This window comes from Microchirus variegatus (assembly GCF_963457635.1).
Source record: "Microchirus variegatus genome assembly, chromosome: 11".
Taxonomy (NCBI): Eukaryota; Metazoa; Chordata; class Actinopteri; order Pleuronectiformes; family Soleidae; genus Microchirus; species Microchirus variegatus.
In genome coordinates, this window is record NC_139812.1 from 20958467 (window position 1) to 20982234 (window position 23768).

The window sequence follows — 23768 nt, forward strand, 5'->3', positions numbered from 1 at the left end:
AAGTTTGAAATGAAACAATTGAGATGTGATCAAAGTATGGACTTAATTTGAGAACCTTTCAGAAATTATTGTTTACAAGATATAGATAAATATGAAGTTTATACTCTAGGATTTTACTGCGAATGCTGACGCCGTTCTTTAGCAATCAAGAGGATAAATAGTCTAAATATGTTTGGCCAATTTTATTCGCAAACCTAAACTTTACGAGTTCCCCAATAATGAGGTTCTGTCTCATCAGGACCAGGTTTTGGTCTCCATGAGGACACCCAGTCCTGGCAAAGGTCCTAGAGAGGTGACAAATACAAGCGCACACACACACACAGGCACAGATTGGCCGGCGACTGAAGCAGCTGCTCTCGTATTCTGCTCGTGTCGCCTGGCTCGCTGAGATAACGCCGTCGCTGCTGCTGCTGCTGCAAGTGATGGACTCGGTGACTGTCGGTAAACAGCGAGCAGATAAGACCCAAACCCAGACGCTGGACCAGATTTCACCCCTCTGGTCTGGTCCGGTGCCATTCTGGTTTCGTCTGATGGTCTGAGTGCCTCAGAGCCACAGATGAATGTGGTGTGGGGGTTAAATTCCACAGCACTGCTCAGAAGAAAAAGCTCACACAGACTCCACCCGATGTCTTTACTGCACACATTAAAGGTCCGACGCGACATTAACATGTCGATAAAGTGTTGAGACGCAGTGGTTTAATGACCGTATGTGATTATTTATCAATCACTTTGTCAGGATGTAAGCAAAAAACATAGGAAATGTATGTAATATGGGGTCATTCTGTGGTTTAGTGGTTAGTATTGTAGCCTTTTATTCAAGACATCAAGATTAACGCTTGAGAAGCAGAAGAAGGCAGTTAGTAGGGATGTGAATCTTTGGGTGGCTCACGATTCGACTCGATTCCGATTCTTAGGGTCATGATTCAATTCAAAATTGATTCTCGATTAAAAATTGATACAATGCATAGTGTGTTAAGGCAAATTATGGCATCAAAAAAATACAGTTTGTATAAGATAATGTGATAATGTGATCACACAAAGGCAAACTTAAGACAAAAGTTAAAGGGATACTTCACCGATTTGAATGTGGCTTTGTATTGCTAGAATAGCAGTAGTATTTTTTAGGAAATGTGCTTCCCTCCCTCAGTTTTTCCCTGACTTGTAAAAGAATCTGTTTTCCCTTATCCAAATGTGCCCTACTGTGAGTCAAATGACGCGTTTTGCATCACAGTAGGGCACATTTGGATTAATTTATTCATTCAAAACAAATAAAAACTATAACTTGCATAAATAAAAGCTTAGGCTAGCAGCCTTTTTCTCCCAGAAGTTACAAAAATAAACTGTACACAAATAATACAAACTGTTTTTTGTTTATTTTCAAAATAGAAACTTTAAAAAAAAAAAAATTTTCCCCACCCCTAGCAGTGAGACCCACTTTCACTCGCATCATTTTGTTAAAACTGGCAAAAAATCACAGAATTTGACAGACATTAAACTTTTTATTTAGTATACATGTCTGTATTTTCGTCCGACTTCCTGTGCGTGTGTGACACTTCCTGTATCACTTCCTCAACAATGTCGTGCAAATCCTCTTGAGCAGAAGAGTAGAATGTACTTGTACGATAAAAACAATTACAAACATACGACTTCCTTTTCGAAGTGTCCCAGTCCCAGGAAAACTGAAATGACCCTTTTTATACTGTACAGAGGGAAAACATGAAGACATCGGTTATAGCTAGCGGCGACGCAACAGTGAGCTCACCCTGTTGTTCTCACACCACAACAATAAAAACATGCATAATGCATGCAGAGCAAAAAAAGCACGGCTGGATTTACATGCCGTGTAGTTTGTAAAAATATGCACTCCACAGTGAACACGCGCGATGACGACTTTGCTTTGGCCAAACACTCATTTAATGTTGTCGTGCAGAGACAGTTTATGAACACATGACTGATCTGCGTGAGGTAAATATGCTGTGAGTCACGGCGGAGTCATTGGATTCTTTGAGATTAACGGTGGAGTCGGTGACCTTTTTGTTTGTATTGAGTTAAGAACGCAGGATAAATCTGTGTGTACGCCATGAAACCTACTGTAGGCGTTTAAATGTTCTACACTACTGTTCAAAAGTATGGGGTCACTTAGAAATGTCCTTATTTTTGAGGGAAAAGCACTTTTCTTTTCAATGAATATAACATTAAATAAATCAGGAATACACTCTATACTGTGTTAATGTGGTAAAAGACTATTCTAGCTGCAAACGTCTGTTTTTTAATGGAATATGTACATAGGTGTATAGAGGCCCATTTCTAATGGTACATTGTGTTTGCTAATTGCATTAGAAGGCTATTGGATGATTAGAAAATCCTCGAAAACCCTTGTGCAATGATGTTAGCACAGATGAAAACAGTTTTGCTGGTTCCTTGACGAAAGGGCAAAATGATTATTTTGAATTAAAGTCATTATTTCTAGTCTTGTCAATGTCTTGACTATATTTTCTATTCATTTTGCAACTCTTTTGAATGAATAAAAGTGTGACATTGTATAGGTGAGCCCAAACTTTTGAATGGTAGTGGATAGATAGATAGATAGATAGATAGATAGATAGATAGATAGATAGATAGATAGATAGATAGATAGATAGATAGATAGATAGATAGATAGATAGATAGATAGATAGATAGATAGATAGATAGATAGATAGATAGATAGATAGATAGATAGCAATGGGTCTGTATAGGAAATCAGGTCATTAGATTGATCCTTACATGCTTTAAATCCACAGTGTTGTCACAAATCATGGGGATTTAAAGACTTTTTATATACGAGACATAAACTGACTCAATTACAGCAAAACTATTCATCTTCATTATTTTTATTAGGTTCATTGGTGGGGTTTTTTGTTTCACTGTAAGTTTCTGAAATAATATTGCACTTTTCCGGTCTCTGGATTGTTTCACCGTCTTTCTTTTCTTGCCCTCTCCTCCCCTCTCAATCAAAGACAGAGCACAGATGTATACGTACGAAGTATAAAGTGATGAAGGAGCCCACTGGAGGATAGCGTGCCGTTACAATGGAGACAAATTTACCTTCCATTTATTTCCTGTATATTTATATTCTTGCTCTTCTGAATTGGCAAGGACAGCGAGACGACTGTGTTGTTCTTTTATTGTGAAAGGACAATAAAGGTGTGTGTTGAATCTTTAAAGCAGTGTTTCCCAACCCTGGTCCTCAGGGAACGCGGCCATGCCATGTTTTAGATGTTGCCCTGCTCCATAAAAAAAACACCTGATTCAGATAAAACATTAATTAAGATTTTTTTTCTTTTTTTTCTTTTTTTTTTTACAAAAGTTGAAACATTACAGTTTTGAAAAAAAAATTATAATATATAATAAAAATACTTTTTTTTGATTTTATTTATTAAAAAAAAATTTAAAGGCAAAATTTGAGAAAAAAAAAAAAATTGAAAAAAAGAATGACAAAAGTTGAAATATAACATTTAAAAAAAAAATTGACAAAAGTTGAAAGTTGAGCTTGATGATGAGCTGACATTTTTATTTATATCAGGTGTTTTTAGAGCAGGGCATCATGTAAAACATGGCACAGCAGTGTTTCCTGAGGATCAGGGTTGGCAAACACTGCTTTAAAGTGTCATAGAGTGAAAACCTTCAATCTCGTGTTCTAATCTGATTACGTTGTGGTTAATCCAGCCAAAATCAGAATACAACCCGTTTCAATCTGTCTATTTCTTATATCAGAAAACGCTCTTTACCGATGTCACTTTACTCGACAGTATGTTTTATAGTTCTCCTGCTCATTGCTCTGGTTTTTCTTTCTTATTCTTCATCTTTACTTCACAGACGACGGCGTCTGAGATTGAGTTACGGCCTCCTCTTTATTCGTCTTTGGTATTTTATGGCAGTTGGCATTTCTGTTGTTTTACTGCCTTCTCTTTTTTTCCCTAACCTTTTCCCCACCTTGGCTCGTACGTGCCCTCGGCCTGCAGCTTTACAATTTGGTTCACTGTCACTTGTCAGCTTGAATATAAAGCCACTGTTACTGTTATTTCCTGCCCGGCAACAAACACCCCCCCGGTGAACATCTGTCAGTTAAAAAAAAAAGAGTGTGAAGTTTCCCTCTATAACAGTGGGAAAAAAAAATAATGGATTCTGTATCGTCAGGTGATGAGGCTAATTAAGCCGCTGTATCTGCTTGATGTGTAAATGAGCTTTATTTTGGGAAGACGCTCCCTCATGGTGTGTTCACAGCTTATTCACAGCTAAAAGGCAGCCAGATTTTGGAAAGTAAGGCTGTCAAATCAACTGGATTTCTCCGTTGAGTTTGAAAAATGAAGAGTATGAACCCATCTGCACACAAGCCTTTAGGATTTCAAACACGTCGCTGTAAAAGCAAGCGTGGCTCATTTGACTCTGCTGTTTTCGGGAGACGCTAAAGCCGGACTCCGTAACGCTAATCGGGCAGAGGACGCGCCGCATCCAGATGACGTGATTAGCAGTGACGCTGCCAGCTGCAATCAGGGCCGGGGCTGAAGAGAGAGCGGCAGATCTGCGGAGAGGCCCTGGATAGACAAGGCAGAGCGAGGGAGCGGCGGGGTTTTTTGGGTTTTTTTTACTCGCCTTTTATCTCCGTCGCTGGTGAAACAGGAAGAGACGAGAGAGCACAAAAGTGAAGTGATGTCAGCGTGAGCATCTGTGGCAGGTCTGTGTGAGACGCTCCCACCGGCCACATCAGTGAGAGAGGAGAGAGTTAACAGAGAGAGAGAGAGAGAGAGAGAGCAGGGAAAGAAGAAGAAGAAGAGGAACGTGGACGTGTTTGAAGTTCGTCTGTCTCGTGGAAACTGAGCGGAGAGTTTCGTCATCAGAAGACAAAAGCTCAAAAGTGATTTTTCTCGTGTCTTTGTGCGTTTACCTGAGCAGAGAGGAGGAGACACAGCAGCGGCCGGGATGGATTTGGAATCGCGTCAAATTGAGCCTTATTTTGTTCTTGGTGACAATTTAAATGTGTGTTTGAATGTGTGTTCAACTTAAAGCTGCCATATGTAAGAATGTGGCCACAAACGGTTACTACATTCAAATTCAAAATACAGAGGTCTTTTAGGTTTCGTTTTAACTGGCAACCCGTGGTTGCTCGGCAGCTGAGACTCGACTGACTGCAATGATTGGTAGATGGGGGTAGGTGGCGCCACATGCCAAAACATGATTTCAAAACATAAACATGATTTTCAGTCTGCAAAATATTGTTTTTAATGCAAATATTTTGTCTGTACTGTTGTTGTTGGTGAGTTCAGTTTGTTATATGAACATTATTCCTGAGTCTCTGTGACATATTAGGAGGATTTTATGGCCAGTTGCTTTAGATTTATTACATAAATGCACCTTTAATTATACATTTTGAGTCACATTAAAACACAAAAAATTCTAATGAAACATGGCCCAAACTGACCATATAATAATCATACATTAGGTTATAATATTAATCACATTATTAAATTCAACATTTAATTATATATGCATATGTAAGCTTGTCTACATGATATTTTGATTTAATGTGTTTTTGTTATTTACAGATTCATTTTGCATCATAAATTTTATTGGGTTTTATTGTTTTTAAAATGATGTGCAATATCCTCCCGAGATGTTTTTATTGCAACCTCACGATGGATTATTATGTTATTTTAATTCTAATTTCTAAGGTTACCCTGATTGTAGCCGTTTTTGTAATTTTCATTACCGAGCTTTTTACCTGGATATTGCGACACGATATTACCATAATATTATCCTCTTATTTCCACATTACTGTGTCATAATTTGACGTTGTGGATAAGAGGGGCAACGCTGGCGCTCACATTTTCATCGCAGAAATCAAATTTGAATAAATATTACACGACCTGAGAGCAAAACTCTCCCCTTCCGATTGATTTCATGTGGCCCTCCAAGTAATTTCAAGTCATAATGAGTTATTACAGTTATTTAATGGATTCATTTTGCGTCGTATATCTGTTTTTATTGTGGACGAGATTGTGAAACACACTTTTTTTGAAACCCATGAAGGACCAGACTAGATTCTCTGAGGCCCCCAGGTCATTTGAGTTTAAGGACTCCTGCATTAGAGCTTCAGAGTCATTTATTCCCTCTGTCTTGCACACATACTCGGATAAAACTACTGCTTTTCTTGGCTGTACATTTCCCCGCTCAAACACATATCTAGATTTTGCATAAAAAGTTCGCTCGTGGGTGTTTGTAGTGAATGCATCTTTAGCGTGTACTGATATTTAATCACCTCGGGGCTCCCGACAGTATATTGCAGCCTTATACATTTTTGCCCGAAAGGTCAGACGCGTCGCTGCTGCTTAGCCTCAACCTAAACGCACGTCAGTCTGTGGTGACGCTCACAGAGCGGGAGAGACAGCCTGGTGTCAGTCAGAGAGAGAGAGAGAGGCCTTCACAGACCTCATGTGGCCACGGCTTAAAATGTATACGAACCTGTTTCATCCTCCACTCTCTCTGAGTGACATTTTCCTCCTCCTCCTCCTTATTCTTTAATCCCACTGACCTCACATGCGTGACGTGATTAAACTTGACAGGAATCGTCTAAGACGTCTAAGCCCGTTGATTGAGACGAGCGTCACCGCATCTGAGTGTTTGATGATACGGGATTCTCTGATCCAGATCTCCTCCATCTCCCAAAAATGTCACGAAAAATATATGTCCTTTACCTCCTTGATTTGTTGATTAGCAGAGGGAACAATTAAAGTTCCCATATTATGCAAAATCAAACTTTTTAATCATTTAAATCCTATCAGTCAGCAAAGTGTGAAAAAAAAATGACTCACTCGTGTTTTTGTGGTCCTCGTCAGTCCAAGTACAGGAGATAAAACATGCGATGTTGACTTCCGCGCTCCTCGGGACGTCACAATGCGCTAAATTCCTGGAATTGTTGTCTCGCGGAGCTTCGCTTTGTCCGTAAAACACAAGAGAGAGTGCTGGCGAGAGCAACAGTATCCGGAAAAAACGGAAGTCCGCGAAAAGTTCTATTCTTGGCTCTGCAGTGCAGCACAGAGTTCTACACAAACTTGCAGCCTCAGTGGATTTATCTGCCCATGTTATATTTGACAGCAACGTGCCTGCTAGAGCCTGCAAATGATCACTTTTGCAAATGATCACTTTTCCAAATGCTAAAAGATGTTAGCTCCCTGTAGCCTTTTTCTTTTTTTTAAGGTGGACCTTTAAGGTAGACCTAAAGAGACGCTACTAAACCGAGCGTTCTGAACAGGGCTGTTTTGGCAGAGTGATTGAACTGCTGTGGTGTTTCATCCTTATGGTATTTTGACCAAACCATGTCACAGACATGTTCATTAGGACACCAGGGAACTAGTTTAATTTGGAGAAAGGGTATAATATGAGTCCTTTAAAGCTTCTGCCTAGTATTATATATATATATAAAGTATATATTCAACTACACAGGAAAGAAAACTAATATATCTTAAGCTCATCTCCTTTTCTTCAATCTGTCTCCGTGTATCCCTCTGAATTTATGTGCAGGCAATAATGAAACCATAAACTTTAGGTGTATGTCTCGTGTTGCGTAGTAACAACTGAATCTTAATAGGCTCCTCTTATACCACACCCACTGACTGTTGTTCCTTCTGGACAACATGTCACATCATAAAAGTGGTTTGTAGCAAAATGTTTAATTCATGTTTGCTTGTGAAACCGAAGGGGAAAAAAAGTTCAGAAAAAAACTGCCCTGAGGGACAAAGTTGGCCCAACAAAGGGGTTTCATTTGGCCCGTCAGACTATGCAGAATTATAATATCGCCGTTTATGGAAATTATCCTTGAAATTATTTTTAGAAAGTGAATTAATTGTCCTTAATCTCTCTGTGAGTCACGCTGTGGCCAAACATTGACAGCGCCTTATATCACAGAGATATGTTATTGGTCATAAGTGGATTTCTCATGTATACATATGAGAATAAAAGTACCTTAATGGGATATTTGAGTAAAAGTATCTCACCAGAAAATGACTTTTGTAGAAGTTGAAGTCAGTTTTTTATAATATTACTTCAGTTTAAGTATACAACATTTACTGTGTTTGAGGTGAGGAGTGAGGAGTTATGATTGAGCCATGGTGGCTCAGTGGTAGGGCGAGTTGTCCTTCAACTGGAAGGTTGTAGGTTCATTTCCTGCCTCTGTTAGTCTACAGTACAGGTTCTTGAGCATGACCCATGTTGAAGTGTGTGAATGGGTGAAAACAGTAGTGTAAAGCAGCTCATTAAGACTAGAAAAAGCTCCACATAAATACAGACCATTACCAACTCTTCTTCTTCTACTGATTTTGATGAACAAAGTAAAGTACAGATATGTGAATTTGTGAACACTGAGAATAAATATATATATTATGGAACCTGGGATCCGACGACTCTCTAATTAATTTTCCGTTTTGGCCCTTTAATGGAAAGGAGTATACAGTTTAATTTGAAAACACTGACACTTAAACACTGAACAGATGGTATTGTTCCAAAAGTTTAGGTAAAGGACCGCAGCAGCAGAGACGGGTGGCAGCTTGCTGCGAGTGTTTCATGCTTTACGTTTTTCTTTTAATGGACTCAGTTTTAAAGTTTGCTTCGTGCCAAAATACATTAACTGTCCGTTGTCTGAGCAAAGCATGACCACAGTCGGCCCACGGAGAGAGCAGATGGTAAAGCCCCGGTGAAGCGTGCACCAACTCTCTGGAAGTCGACAAATAGGCAGCATGAGATGAGCAAATATCTGTTTTCCTTGCCCCTTGAAAACACTAAATGATGGCATTAGTTGAAATGTTCTTTGAGATTTCGGCAATGACAAAAGTCGAGCTGATATCGACGGGTGCTCTCCTCCCGCCGACTATTTTCTCTTTGTCGACGTTTACAAAACGCATAAGGCAGTGTGACATTAATGAGATTTAGATCTAGAACAGTGTGGTATTCTCAGTGTGCGAGACACATTAGCCTTTAAACACTAACGACAGCCCCCCCCCCCCCCAAAAAAAAACCGAGGACTGCCTAATTAGATTTTGTGTAACTGAGTAAACCGCGCCAGCAGAATACACCTGGAGAGTGTGCACAAGCTTAGAGCTAATATTATCCAGGGGAAAAAAACGGCGCTCCCAGCTCAGCTAATTTCCTTTTACACCGCGCAGCGGCCGCGTGGTCGCAGCTGTGATAACACGTGGCTCCGGAGCAGATCGGAGCTGTTTTCCGACATTATTTCACGCAGATTTATGGGAATTGTGTTCCGTTTTAAACGCGAGCGTGTTCCAGTGGTCCTCCTGTGAACGCGGTTGTTGATTTCAATCAATGTTCAGTCTCGCTAAATATCATTAAAGCCTTGATGGATTGTAATTACTTTTTTTTTTTTGGATACTTTGGTTTTCCCATATTTAGTCTGGGACAGGGATGAGACGATATTCACCTACAGAAATGGCTGGTGTTTGGTCAGTCTGCTCCTGGGTTCATCACTTTTGTGTTTTTAGAGACATTTTTCACATACCTGTGCTGGAACAAGTGGTTCTTTGAGTTCAGCAGTCTGGTGATTCTCCCCCCATGACCTCTGGCAGCAAGAATTGCCACTCGCTGCATAGTTTCTGTATTTCAGAACATTCTCTGTCAACCCAAGATATGGATATGTGTAAAAGAAAATATACAACAATGCCATGTTCACAGCCTAAATCTCCCGGAATCCTTTTTTATTTTTTTTTATTTTAGCAGGTCGTCTTGTTCCCCACACACACACACACAGAGGTTTGCACTGCTTCGGACACTTCCAATCACGTGGACAGCCTAACATTAACCATGAGAAGTTAATACTTAAAGGTGCATTATGTAATAAATCTAAATCAACTGGCCATAAAATCCTCCTAATATGTCACAGAGACTCAGGAAAAATGTTCATAAAACAAACTGAACTCATCAACAACAACAGTACAGCCAAAATATTTACATTAAAAAATATATTTTGCAGACTGCAAATCATGTTTATGTTTTGAAATCATGTTTTGGCATGTGCCATCTACCGCCGTCTACCAATCTTTGCAGTCCGTAGAGTCTCAGCTGCCGAGCAACCATGGGTTGCCAGTTACGTCAGAATACAAAACCTAAAAGACCTCGGTATTTTGAATTTGAATGTATTACCCGTTTAGGCCACATTCTTACATATGGCACCTTTAACCCTTGCCTTGCATAATTTAACCATAAAAAGACAAGAGAATGTGCTTTTGTCCAGTTTTGTCCCAGAATGACTTCCAATTTCTGGCAGTTATTTTACAATTTACTGCATGCTAAAGTAGTATTTTAACAATTTAAAATGAAGAAAAACTTTATTTAGAAAAACACTGCAGTTGTACATGAACACCAGATTGTGCGTGTTAAATTTTGAATTCGATCAGCGTAAAACATATTTACAATAATAAAAAAAAAAGGAAACCGTACACTCTCCTCTCTGCCGAAAAAGACGCAGTGTTTTCGGCTTCCTGAAATAGCACGAGTTAAATTACCGTAATAACCAATAACTTTGGCATGAGTGGTGTGCAACTTCTCAGCTTTCAGAAACCGTTGGAATTTTTCCGATAGCACAAACCGCTGCGTAACTACGGTGATGCAAAGTCGTCAGCGATACGCTCGGTGTTGAAGGGTTAGCTTAAGCACAATTCAAATCTTAGCTTACCTTAACTTAACCAGCTCCTCCAGGAATGATCTTCTGCCTCATTAGGACCAGGTTTTTGGTCTCCATGAGGACTACTGGTCCTGACAAGGTCAGTGTTTATACCAGTAAAAGTCCTAACAAACACACACACACACGACACCTCTGCTCAACATATCCTATGTAAAGCTGACTTTCTTCAGATCGGCCGTGTTGAGCCGTGAGCTCTGCACACACAAGTCTCCACACCTCGCTGCTTCTGAAGACCTCATTAGTCCGTCGCCGCTTAAGTACTTTCACGACACTCTTCTTCTCTCTGAAGTCAACGTTCCGAGCGTGCAACACCAGCTGCCTCTTCTTTCTCTGCCAGACATCGGCCCCCCGTTAACCCCCCGTATCCTCCGCGTGCTCCGTTTGAAGCTAAGATCTTGTTCCCACCGTGACTGCGTGAGATTCTCTTTTCACGACCGAGGCCAAATCCGGTGGTTGTCGCACGTCTTTATTGTTGTTTCTCAATCTTTGTTCGACTAAATTATGTGAGACCCAGTGAAGGCAGAACCATGTTAACAACAAATAACATTAGAAACACTGTAAATACACCTATAACAAAGTCATTTTGTCAAATTTGTTAATTGAATCAGCTGCAATTTGAAGTAACTATACTCCCTTTGTTCTAGGCTTAAAAATCCAATCATTTAAAGGGATAAGGACCCTGAGTTTTAGTTGAAGATCTGCATTTGTTGACTTGTAGCAACTAGGACTGGACTACTAATGATTTTTGGAATCAAGACGAGAATAAAATGAAACAAAACCACCAGTCACACATGTGGAGCTCCTAAACAAGCAAAGTAGGGGAAATAATTCAAGATACACTACGTTCAAAAGTTTAGGGTCACTTTTACAATTTTTCCATTAAAACTCTTTTATTCTTTTAACTTTTATTCATCAAAATAGTTGCTAAATTAATAGAAAATACAGTCAAGACATTGACAAGATTAGAAATAATGATTTTTATTCAAAATAAAAACGTTGCCCTTTGTTTTTAAGGGTTTTCTAATCATCCATTAGCCTTCTAACACAATTAGCAAACACAGTGTACCATTAGAACAATGGAAATTGGCCTCTATACACCTATGTACATATTCCCTTAAAAAAAACAGACATTTGCAGCAAGAATAGTTGTTTACCACATTAACAATGTATAGAGTGTATTTCTGATTCATTTAATGTTATATTCATTGAAAAAACAAACTTTTGAACTGTACTGTATTTTGCACAAGAAAGCATGAAAATGAAATAATGTGGTTTTACTCAGGAGACACACCCTTAGAATCACTTTGTACCCACAATAGTGGACAAACGAACACAGTGTGTGTGTCGATTGAATGAATTGCATACAGTACATGCACACTTGTGTGTGAGATTTTGGGCACAAGGTCAAGGCCGTGTTATGATGTTGTCCCACACTTTGTTTTAGTGCTGTGTGTAACGAGATTAGAGCAGAACACATGCAGGCTTCAGAGGAGGCAGCTTTAAGGGGGTTTGTCATGGGGAAACCACATCAGAGCATCAGAGTGTGGACATAGTTTAATGTTGTATGGCAGTTTAAACAAAGGTGGGTTTTGACTCTCAACACTCACACATTTAAATTATTTTTGATATTTAATAATAATTATTTTATTCATCATAATTTACAGAGACTCCAAATCATTCATGCTTCTGTGCAAACACCTCCAGGCTCGTGAAGACACAATAGCCTCGGGTTGAAATCTGGACAAACCACACACACACACACACGCACACAGATACTCGTACTTACTGCATACTGAGCACTGGGTTTCTGACAAAGTTAGGACCAGCATTTCCACGTCATAAATCAACACAATTACAAATATCTACTTCATGAATGACATCTATAAAGAACTACTGGGTGCAGTACCATAACATGTCTGCAGGTGGAGCCCCAGAGCAAAAAGTGTGTGAAACACCAGGTCTGGAAAATGGGTTTTTGTACCAAATTGAAGACCCCTGTTAAAAAAAAAAAGAGTATAGCATGTTTAAAACCTAAAAAAAAAAGTGATTTCAATGAAAACAAAGTGAGGACCGGCCAAAAATGTCCCCACTTCGTAAAAATGACCTCGCTTTGTTGGTTAAAAACCCTCACTGGTCCTCAGTATGCTGCAAGTACAAGAACGCACACACGCTAATCAATATGCACAATACACTTCATGCTCATCACCTCACACCTAATTGCACAACAAACACACACAATATGTGTAATATTATTTTTAAATTTCAGTCCAGCACATGCAGGGTTGTTTGTTTTTAATTTCACATTTCGACACATACTTTTTATTTTATTTGTAAAGAAGGTTTGTTCGTGGGTCGCCTCCTTCTTATTATTCTTGCCGTTCTTCTGTCTGGTCCGTGTTTTTAATTCCTGTCCTTGGTTTAGTAGCAATTTTTGCATTACAATGTGGTCATTTTGTACATCTTTAAGGTCAATGTGTTCCATTTTTCATGCCTGTTGTAAGAGTTTCTTTATTTATTCTTTGTTATCTCCGTCTCGTTTTGCTTCTACATGACTACGTCTCCTTTTTTATGTGTGTGTGTGTGTGTGATTCTCTCTGCATCTTTGTCGTTCTCGCAGAAACTCAGTGCAGCAAACACAAACCGTTTCCCTCAGGCTTCACAGCTGTTATTGGCACAGTTTTCATCCTGAACTTTTCGTCTATTTTATTTAATATAGAAATCTTAATTCCCTTCTTCATTAAATTAGCTAAGCACTTTAGGGTAAAGCACAAACCAGAGAGTGAAACGAATGCAGAATGGTTTTAGGCTTCGTCATTTATCAAGGTTTTCACACAAACACACACTCAGGTCATTCACATCTATCATTACCCGTCTTCATATTGTTCCCTCCGGTCACGTACTTGTCCTGCTCCGTCCAAGATATGCTGGAAAGTGAGAGAAAATGGACATTTGATTGCCACTTTATCCTTTGAGTAGAACTGAAACTCTCTTGAAGCGAAGCTCATAAAATGTCAGTGACCATTATGTCCTCGTGAAAAAGCCTCTCGCACGAGGAGCAGTGAGAGCTCTCTGCTCTGGCTGAATCTTTTGTGTGTTGACGGACAGTAGGAGCTCAAGTTTTTCGGGGGGGAGGGGGGGTGGGGGGGTTCATTTTTTAACGTTTTCCACTTCACTAATCCTTAGTGTTGCGTTCACCTTGTAGGTATCCGTTCCCGACGGTGTTCAGCACGTGCAGTAAGAAGGACCTTGCTGCCAGTCTGGAGAAAGGCGTGGGCATGTGTTTGTACAACATGCCCGAGGTCAAGGTTCTCTACGGCGGACAGAAGTGCGGCAACGGCTACGTGGAGGAGGGCGAGGAGTGCGACTGCGGGGAGCCCGAGGTAAGGACCGACAATCAAGAGTCTCCGGCGCTGTGTGGTGATAAGTGCATTTAAAAATAGATGATGTTGATTAATAAAACTACACACCCACACACTCACTCACAATGGACGAGAAGTCCGTCCACTGTCATCATTATCGCATATTTAAAAGATACAATTTGCTTCAAAACACTGTTTTCTTAAATTAGGGTTTAAATATATCCAGATTTCTCCAAAGACGACACAGTAAGAGAGTAAATAGGAGCATAATAGGTTTGCCTTCTCTGTTAGAGGCTGTCAAAACGTATTAATCACCAGTTGATATCAAATTATTTTGCTAGTTATAAAATCCTTTGCCTTGAAGGTTAAACGCTGACTCGTGTTAAATCGTTTAATTGTACCCATTTTAAGCTTATTAGTGATAATTGTAGTGTGGTGAGTGTGTGTGTGTGTGCTTTTTATTAGACTTCATTGGGTTGCTTTGTCGTGTTTTTGCAGGTTTTTTATAGTTAGGGGTGTTTTACGGGATTTACTTTTTGTCAATATCTGATATGCCGGTGTATCAGGAGTGACAGTCACAGAGATGGATAAGTCTAAGGGTCAAAAGGTCATTTAGTGACTCATGCTCATGTAGAGCTGCATTATTCAATTACAGTGGTCAACACCAAATTTATTGTTTAAGGTTTTTTAGTTGATTTAGGATCATTTTGATGTGCTGAATCCAAAAATCACATTGGTTTTGCTCAATCAGGTCAACTTTCTGAACAAAGCTACATATTTGTTTTTTAACCTTTTTGTTTACATGTACGGGTTTTTTCACGTCATATGATGCAACATTCTTTCTTGCAATAAACAAATTCTGAAGATTTTGCATGTGCCAACTTATGACTAATTGATTTTTTTATATACATTACAAGTGAATGAAATGGCTTCGACTGGAAGATCTTGCAAAAATAAGCCTGACGTATTCTGCTACATCTGCTAAAACCTTTTTTTGGATGAGAAATATTAATGAAAATCAACTGATAATGTCACAAAAATGTAATCAATTTAGTCAGATCGGATTTTTCAAAATCGAATGTTGATTGAGAAAAATGGATGTCATTTTTGCATTCAGTGGTACAAAATGGTCCTAATTCAGTTGAAAAGACATAGACAACATCTATTTTGCTAATCGATTGATTTGGTTTTCAGCTTCTTAAATGTGGAATATTTTCTGTTTTCTCTGTTTCATGTAACAAATAAATCATTAAAAGGAGTCATTTTGAGGTTTGGGAAACGACATTTTTCAACATTTTATGGAGCAAACAAGGACGCAATTAATCGAGAGAATAGTCGACAGATTAATTGAGCCCTATATCTATCTATATTCAGCTGATACCAGTGTTCTGCTGATCATATAGTGCATCCGTATTTATAATGTATTTTTTTATGTAAAGGGCCAAACAGGGACTGGAGTTATAAATTAGAAATAGCTGTAAACTCTTTGTTTATAAGTTTCTTTGTCTGTTTTTGGACCAACGCACTGGAAATATTAAATAAATAAAACTATATAACGTGCCGTATGTCATTTTTTAAAGATATTTCAATACAGACATTTAAAATTCCAACTCCATTGATGTGTGGATAATATTATTCAGGGAAAAAACACTGCAGGTGGCCCTTTTATCGTGCGATCCAGTAAACAACAAAAGTAAAAAAAACATAGAAGACAAAAGGAACAAAAAGAAAGAAAATAATTGAAGTGGAATCAGTAAAGCAGAAATAAACGATCAAACGTGCACTTCTCTAACTTGACTTGACCCAAGCTGTCCAAAGAAAACATCACTAACTGTCCTGTAAGCAGTCATCCAGAACCACTGAAGCTCTCAAGAGCTCAGTCACACACACACACACACACACGCACACACACACCAATAAAACAACAGGCTTCACATTTAACATTCTCTGACACTGACACTGTTATTGCAGCTTAAAAGCACTAAAACCTGCTGTGTAAAAAAAAAAAGAAAAGACTAAAACCACCTGAGACACACACACACACACACACACACACACAAAGTGTGTGCAGTAAGTGCTTTGTTTACATCACACCCTCCCTCTGTGTGTTTCTCCAGTGTGTACTCACAAAAAAATGTCTCTCACATGTCAATGTCTTATTAGAGGCCCATTCATCCAAGCCCTGGTCAACTTTGTGACAAAGGAAACAAAGAATACGCTTCTTAAACATCGGAGTGTGTCCAGTCTGCTATGTTTTGTTTTGTTAGTTAGTCACTTAAACACACACACACACATGCTGCTGAGGAAAAGTGTTTTTCAGTTCAAAAATCAATCGTGTTATTGATTTTCTTGACAGAAATCAGCAAACAATCTCAATGCATTTCACATATTACACTATTTTTATTTATGCAATATTCTCTAGCATTCATTCATATAATGTCCATAACTTCCTTCCTTTCTTTCTGTTTTACCTTTCTTGAACCCTTGCTTGTTTTGTGTTGTCTGTCATAACTGTTTTTGCTGCTGTAACAAGTGAATTCCCCCCGATGAGGGATAAATAAACTTTATCTTGTCTTATCTTATATTAAAACAATAAACAATTATATGATCTGAACACAAACTGCAGCCGATAAACACATCCAGTTTAAACGATGCAATCCATGTCTCCCCCGTGACACACAAAAATAATACAATTCATGAGATTAGACTAAAGATAGATTTAAAGGTGCCATATGTAAGAATGTGGCCAAAAACGGTTACTACATTCAAATTCAAAATACTGAGGTCTTTTGGGTTTCGTTTTCTGACGTAACTGGCAACCCGTGGTTGCTCGGCAGCTGAGACTCTACTGACTTCAATGATTGGTAGACGGCGGTAGGTGGCGCCACATGCCAAAACATGATTTCAAAACATAAACATGATTTGCAGTCTGCAAAATGTTTGTTTTAATGCAAATATTTTGGCTGTACTGTTGTTGTTGGTGAGTTCAGTTTGTTATATGAACATTATTCCTGAGTCTCTGTGACATATTAGGAGGATTTTATGGCCAGTTGCTTTAGATTTATTACATAATTCACCTTTAAAGTGCGGTTGAAGAAAAGAAACTAAAGTGATCTGTGCCTTCAGTGGTGTGACCTGATATCGTGACCTATTTTATCCTGAGAGAAAAAAAAGGGGTTTAATGAATGACAAACTGTCGAACAAATACGAGTTTGTCCTCACACCTGTGTACGTTTGATCACCAACAAAGCAGCACCACGGTGTTTAACAGCTCCATCCCTGCCAGCTTGCCCTTCCATAACCTCCATCACATCACCACAGATGGTTCTGCTTGTTTGATCTGCTTTGGCCCACTTACACGGGGACATGAAAGCAAATCTTTTTTTCTCTCTCTCCCTCTCCTCTCCAAACAATAAGCTTACGTCAGGGCCAAGCGGTAAACAGCCAGACTCGTAAAACCACACATCGACTGGGAATTAGACGTCCGACAGTTTCCTCCATGTTCCTTGTTCTTTTAACACGTCTTATCATTAGCCGAGAGCCTCACGAGGGAAGCGGCCATGTTTGGTTTGTGATATTCTAAAGTATGAACGTCATGGAGCATCACTTTTTAAAAGTCTGTCGTGCCATTATTCCCATTTCAGCTTCTCGAGTATCTTCTCCCCTCTTGTCTTTAAGGTGAAGTAGCTTCTTTACTGCTCTCCTCACCTCTTGACGCCTTTTAAAGCCCAAATTGAGCTCCTTTAACGCCCTAATGGTCCTCAGTTGAAGTGCGAAACTTTCAGTGATTTTTGTTATGGATTGTTTTATTATTCTGCCTCTGATTGTTGCTACATGAACAGAAATATTGTAAATGTATTTATGTGCTGTGCCCTTCATCTTAAAATGTACTCAGGAGTCAGGCAATACTATCAGACCTGACCCAGGGAGTGTTTGTCAGGGTTTCTCATGGGTCCTTGAAAAGTTTTTTCACCCAAAATCACCCTAAATCGACATGGGTCATTGAACTAGCTTGAAGTTTGTGCACAAAGGAGTTGATATTTAGGTAAATTACCCCCTTGTTTGTTGCGACGCCACCTACTGTTTCGTGCCCTGCATTGCTTGATGTACACAGACACAGATTGATGCAGATCAATAAAAGTGGACACCATGGGCGAAGCAACTCTGACAAGTTGCCCTCCCATCTGCAGCTGTGTCGGCACATTCGGTCACTGAATTTGGGGGAATTTGGTCCTGGAAAGTCCTTGAAAACTCTATTTGTTGTCAACCAAAGTGTGTGAACCCCGGTTAGTATACGCAGGGGCATATGGGGGCAAACCTCCTGTCTGTTTTTGCATAAGACAAAGTATTCCCTGTGTGCAACTCTAGTATGTCACCAGGCGACACAAGATCACCCGGTGACCCAGCATGAGTCAAAAAGTCTATGCCTGTTTCCAGTCTGACGTCTCCAGGTCAGGGTTTGAAGTTGAGACGGGGAGTCTCTGGACAGGAAGTGTGCTCCCCCTGACCTGGAAGTCAGGGATCAGCTGAGAGATTCAAACTATTTTGTAAACTTTGTTTTTCTGTCTCAGGAATGTATGAACCCATGCTGCAACGCCACCACATGCACACTGAAGGGCGATGCCGTGTGTGCCCACGGACAATGCTGTGAAGACTGCAAGGTAAGATGTTTTTTACCTCATGTAGTCCTCCATTTTGGATTATCTACAACCAAATTATATTATTTTATAGATGGAAAGCATCTTTAAAGGTTTGCTCTAGATATGTGACCAGCCACGAGTAAGTCAGCCCAGCACAATTTCTTTGCTATTGTAATATCCTTACGATACAAGGGTCAAGGGTTAACCCAACTACACAGCCTCTGCTGCCACCCCGAGGACAACTCCCTTCATGACACAACATTGTCACTCTTCTACAGCTATGCTAGTGGAATGTATCGCTAATGCATTAGCATTTAATCTAGCGGACTTTACCTCTAATGTGTTAGCATTTAAGCTAGCTGACTTGACTGCTAACGTGCTAGCGTTTAAGCTAGCTGACTTTACCGCTAACTTGCTAGCATTTAAGCTAGCTGACTTTATCGCTAACATGCTAGCATTTAAGCTAGCTGACTTTATCGCTAATGTGTTAGCATTTAAGCGAGCTGACTTTATCGCTAACATGCTAGCATTTAAGTTAGCTGACTTTATCGCTAACGTGCTAGCATTTAAGCTAGCACACTTCATCGCTAACGTGCTAGCATTTAAGCTAGCACACTTCATCGACGCAAACGTTCTCCAGAGCTTATGAACAACAATTTCTCAACTTCAAACTGTCTGAACCTTTAATACTCTCTGGAAGGTTGAATCACTGCTGCCTTGTTTGGTACATTTGTGTAAATAAATCCAAACAATTAATTTACATAGAAATCACAAAATATAGCTTTTTTTTCACCAGAGGTATCTCCACTGGAACTCAGTACCTCATACAACCACACTTCACCTGAACTATCCCTTTTAACATGTGTCCTATGTTACGTTTTGCATACATAACTAAATTTGCATGTCAGATTAGTTCATCAAAAACCTTTTGTGGTGCAAGAAAAAAGACCCTCGCCGTGTTCACTATTCATCCACGCAGAGAGATTACAGTCCAACAAAAACATTTAACACTGAGTAAATAGTAATTAAGTCACAATCAACATCTCAGTCTCTCGGGAATCACTGTAATCATCTGTGTGCGATTATACAGCTCAAGCCAGCTGGCACCCTGTGTCGAGAGTCGAGCAACTCCTGCGACCTGCCCGAGTTCTGCACGGGCTCCAACCCTCACTGTCCGTCCAACGTTTACCTGCACGACGGCCACGCCTGCCACGACGTGGACGGATACTGCTACAACGGCATCTGCCAGACTCACGAGCAGCAGTGCATCACTCTGTGGGGACCAGGTAAATCACATACTGAAGAGGGGACACAAAGCCAAGAAAAAAAAGATTGGTTTTAAATAGATATATTAAAGAATGGACAAAAAGGTTGATTGGAATCATCTGATTTGGTACAAGTTTTTGACTCCTTTTTATTTGTCTGTCTTTGTTTTATAGTGGTTTCTTGTTGTTGGTATGTTTGATTTGACTCTATAAAAAGAGAGGAAGGCAGGAAAGAAGGGAGGTAAGGACCAGGTGGAAATTGGTCGTGATGTCGTTCAAGAATCTGAAATCCTGCTCTGAAGCCTCAAGATTCACTATTTTGATTGTTTCAAACCAGAACTTAGCCGATGTCGCCTTTAACCACGCTCCTATTGGACGATACCAGCTGTCATTCTCACATTGAGAAAGGTCAATGGTCATAAAGTCTATGTATTGAACATGGATAGGGCATCTCTCAACGTTCCCCTCATTCATTTGGGCAGCAACGCCCGACGAGTGAAACTGGCACAGACTGTTTACTTTAGAGCACCAGGGGTATCGATGCACATAATGCACAAAGAAGGACGTTGATATATCACCAAATCGATATTTTGGCACACACAGGTGCATTTATAGAGACATTATACATGTGTATAATCTCCGCCTTTTACATCCATCCTTTCATACAGTGTCTCTGTGATTATTATTTGTAATTCCTTGTTTGTTTTCTCTTGCAGGTGCCAAACCTGCCCCCGGGATCTGCTTCGAGAGAGTCAACTCCGCAGGCGATCCTTACGGGAACTGCGGGAAGGACTCCAAAGGTTCCTTTGCCAAATGCGATGCCAGGTACACAAGACTCCGCAGCTGCACCGGTGCAGTAAAAAGATTCCGAGTAAAAAAAAATTACCGAACACAAGTGATCAGTGTAAGTGGTGTCATTAGCAATCATCGCCGCCGTCGTCGTCGTCATCATCACGCTTTGGAGTCTGACATGTGGTCCTGAAACAAAAGTTTACACGGGTAACAAAGCGTAATTCGAGCAAGACGGTGGATAATGAAAGGCTGAGAAAGTGCTTGTGAATCATTTCGGGCTATTCTTGTCAGCTAATTACTCGAAGGATCTTCTCCCTTTGGGTGAATTCTGTAATCAAGCTCTTTGTTAATTGATGTAATTGCTTTAATGGTCGCACTTTGGAAGCAGCGCAGCTTTCTTCCCCCCGCTACAGTGACACTTATCTCTGCCTGTCACTGATAGGCCTGTATGTTTAAGGGATTTTTTTTTTAATCAAGTGTTTTATGATGTGTGTGTTTTATTTTTAATTAAAGATTGCGTGCACGCTTGTTGATGTGTGTGTGTGTGTGATGTTTTTTCAGGGATGCCAAGTGCGGTAAAATTCAGTGCCAGGGAGGAGCCAACCGGCCTGTGATCGGAACGAATGCCGTTTCCATAGAAACCAACATCCCGCTTCAGGAAGGAGGGCGCATTCTGTGTCGGGGAACGCACGTCTACCTGGGCGACGACATGCCCGACCCTGGACTGGTTCTGGCTGGTACCAAGTGTGGAGAGGGCATGGTGAGGAGAAGTTAAATTGCACTTTTTGGTGGATTAAATGGCAAAGAATTTAGTGAAAATGTATGTTTGCATCAGTGTATAATAACTGATTATGACAGAATTGTTAGGTTTTTGTAGTCTTAGTACAAGTAGGAATCTCTGGTTACATCGCAGTTTGATTTCATTACGATTCAGTTCTCAAGCGATTTTAAATGGATTATTGCTGCGTAACAGTTTTTTCCTTAAAAATGGCACAATCCACACTTAAATAGCTATAAGTATTAACTTTTATTTGTCTTATATCAGGTTGCAAAAATGTGTTAATGGTGATCGTACATCACGTTCCCGAGTAAACCAGGAAAACACACGCAACTGTGTGGATGTATCGGAAACATTTAATGCTATTGTTTGGAAATTATTTCAATTTTGTACATTGAAACATTGTACATTGAAATCGAAGGATACACTTCAAGAGAGCAAATGGCGACGTGATGCCTGGGAAATGAAAATTCCAAGATCTCTGGTTCATCAAAGAAAATGATGAAAGACTGACTTTGATCACTGACTTTGACAAAGACCACGATCCCAAGGACAATCACTTTGTCCAGATGATGCATCCAGAAGATCCAGGCTCCATGGGCTAATTGGCTCTTACAAGTTTCCCTCCCATCCTAAGCTGTGTCAGCACATTCAGTCTTTGAATTTTGAGGGAATTGCTCCTGCAAAGTCCTTTAAAAAGTCTAGAGCTGAAACAATTAATCGATTGTTAATCGATTACTAAATTCATCGTCAACTATTTTGATCGGTATTCATTGGTTCAAAGCTTTTTCATTATTTAAACAAGATTCCTGATCGCTTCTTAAATGTAAATATTTTCTGATTAATCGATTACAAAAATAATCATTTGTTGCATCTCTCAACTAGAAAAGCACTCGAAGAGCACAGACCTCCGCCAAGGCAGCTCAGTGTCAAAATACACCCTGTTGGCACACCTGGGTCAGACAGCGAGTGTTGCAACCAGTGATTGCGTTTATGGATCATGCCCAAAATTGAATCACTTGTTCCTGGTCCCATTGTGGACATTTCCTGAAAATTTTATCCAAATCCATCTGTGACTTTTCAAGTTATGTTGCTAACAGACAGGAAAACATATACCTCCTTGGCAGAGGTCAAAAAGTCCTTGAAAGTGACGTCAACCAAGGTGTGTGAACTGTGTTATGTGTGTTTCTGTTGTGTTGCTCATCAGCGATGCGTCTTCTTTCACAGGTGTGCATGAATCGCCAGTGTCAGAACGTCAGCGTGTTCGGCGTGCACGAGTGCTCGGGGAAGTGCAACGGACGTGGGGTGAGTGCAGAGCGCCGCCGCCGCCCGCTTTCGCTCGATATTTACTGTTAAATTATGTAGCAAAGCCCTTGAAAATCATGTCTATCAATTGCGTCACTTTGACCCGCCGAGCAGAATTAAGACCCGCTCTTAATTTTACTGCCTTTTAATTGCACACAATGGCGGACGAGCTGCTGTATTTACAGTGCAGCCAGTGAATCACGCCAGCTGCTGCTGTGCTGTACAATCAGTCTTCATTGTCCCGCTGAGGTTAAATCAATTCTGGTTAACGGCATCATTTAGGGTCCATCTAATAGTTGTTCATCTTCTGACTCTGACGGAGAGATGCGATACAGTATGGCACTGCAGCTGGAGCACGAAAGTAGCACTTCCTGCCAAGAAAACGTTCACCTTTCTTATCAAATATTCAACACGGGCCGTGTTCATGTTTTATTTACTCTGCTGTTTGTTTGCGAGAGTCAAAGTAAATCTGTCTGCGGTGACCTCTGCTCTGTGGTCTGCACTTACAGCTATCGCTATCTCAATCTGGCACTGGTAGGATTTTTGTTGTTGTCGATGGCTCTGTCAGGCAATGCTATTATCATATCTGACCGAGGGAGCGTTTGTGTGTATGCAGCAGCAGCGCTGGGGCGGGCGGGGGCAAGAAGCATTTACGCTATCAAACTGCTGAGTGACCAAGAGGAGTAGAATTTACATCTGAATACTGCTGGGCACTATAACGGCATCAACGTTAGCGCATGTTAGCGCATGTTAGCGCATGTTAGCGCATGTTAGCGCATGTTAGCGCATGGCGCGTTTTCATGAAGACCGACCGGAAAAAGACCCGCATGACGTCATGTTTACATACCGCGGCACCGGTGTCTAGGCACCGTTTACGGGGTCGTACCTATGTTCCCCGGG

At 40.2% G+C, this 23768-nt stretch overlaps 1 protein-coding gene across 1 annotated transcript in view; it reads left to right on the forward strand.

Annotated features, from left to right (window-relative positions):
- adam12b (ADAM metallopeptidase domain 12b) overlaps positions 1-23768 on the forward strand; it is a gene marked incomplete at both ends in the record, with an annotated part of 95745 nt that overhangs the window by 55115 nt on the left and 16862 nt on the right. The window contains 6 exons of the mRNA XM_083897423.1: positions 13932-14109; positions 18660-18749; positions 19819-20014; positions 20710-20818; positions 21347-21545; positions 22791-22868. Of these exons, the coding sequence (XP_083753549.1) occupies positions 13932-14109; positions 18660-18749; positions 19819-20014; positions 20710-20818; positions 21347-21545; positions 22791-22868 (850 nt within the window). The remainder of the gene's footprint in view (positions 1-13931; positions 14110-18659; positions 18750-19818; positions 20015-20709; positions 20819-21346; positions 21546-22790; positions 22869-23768) is intronic.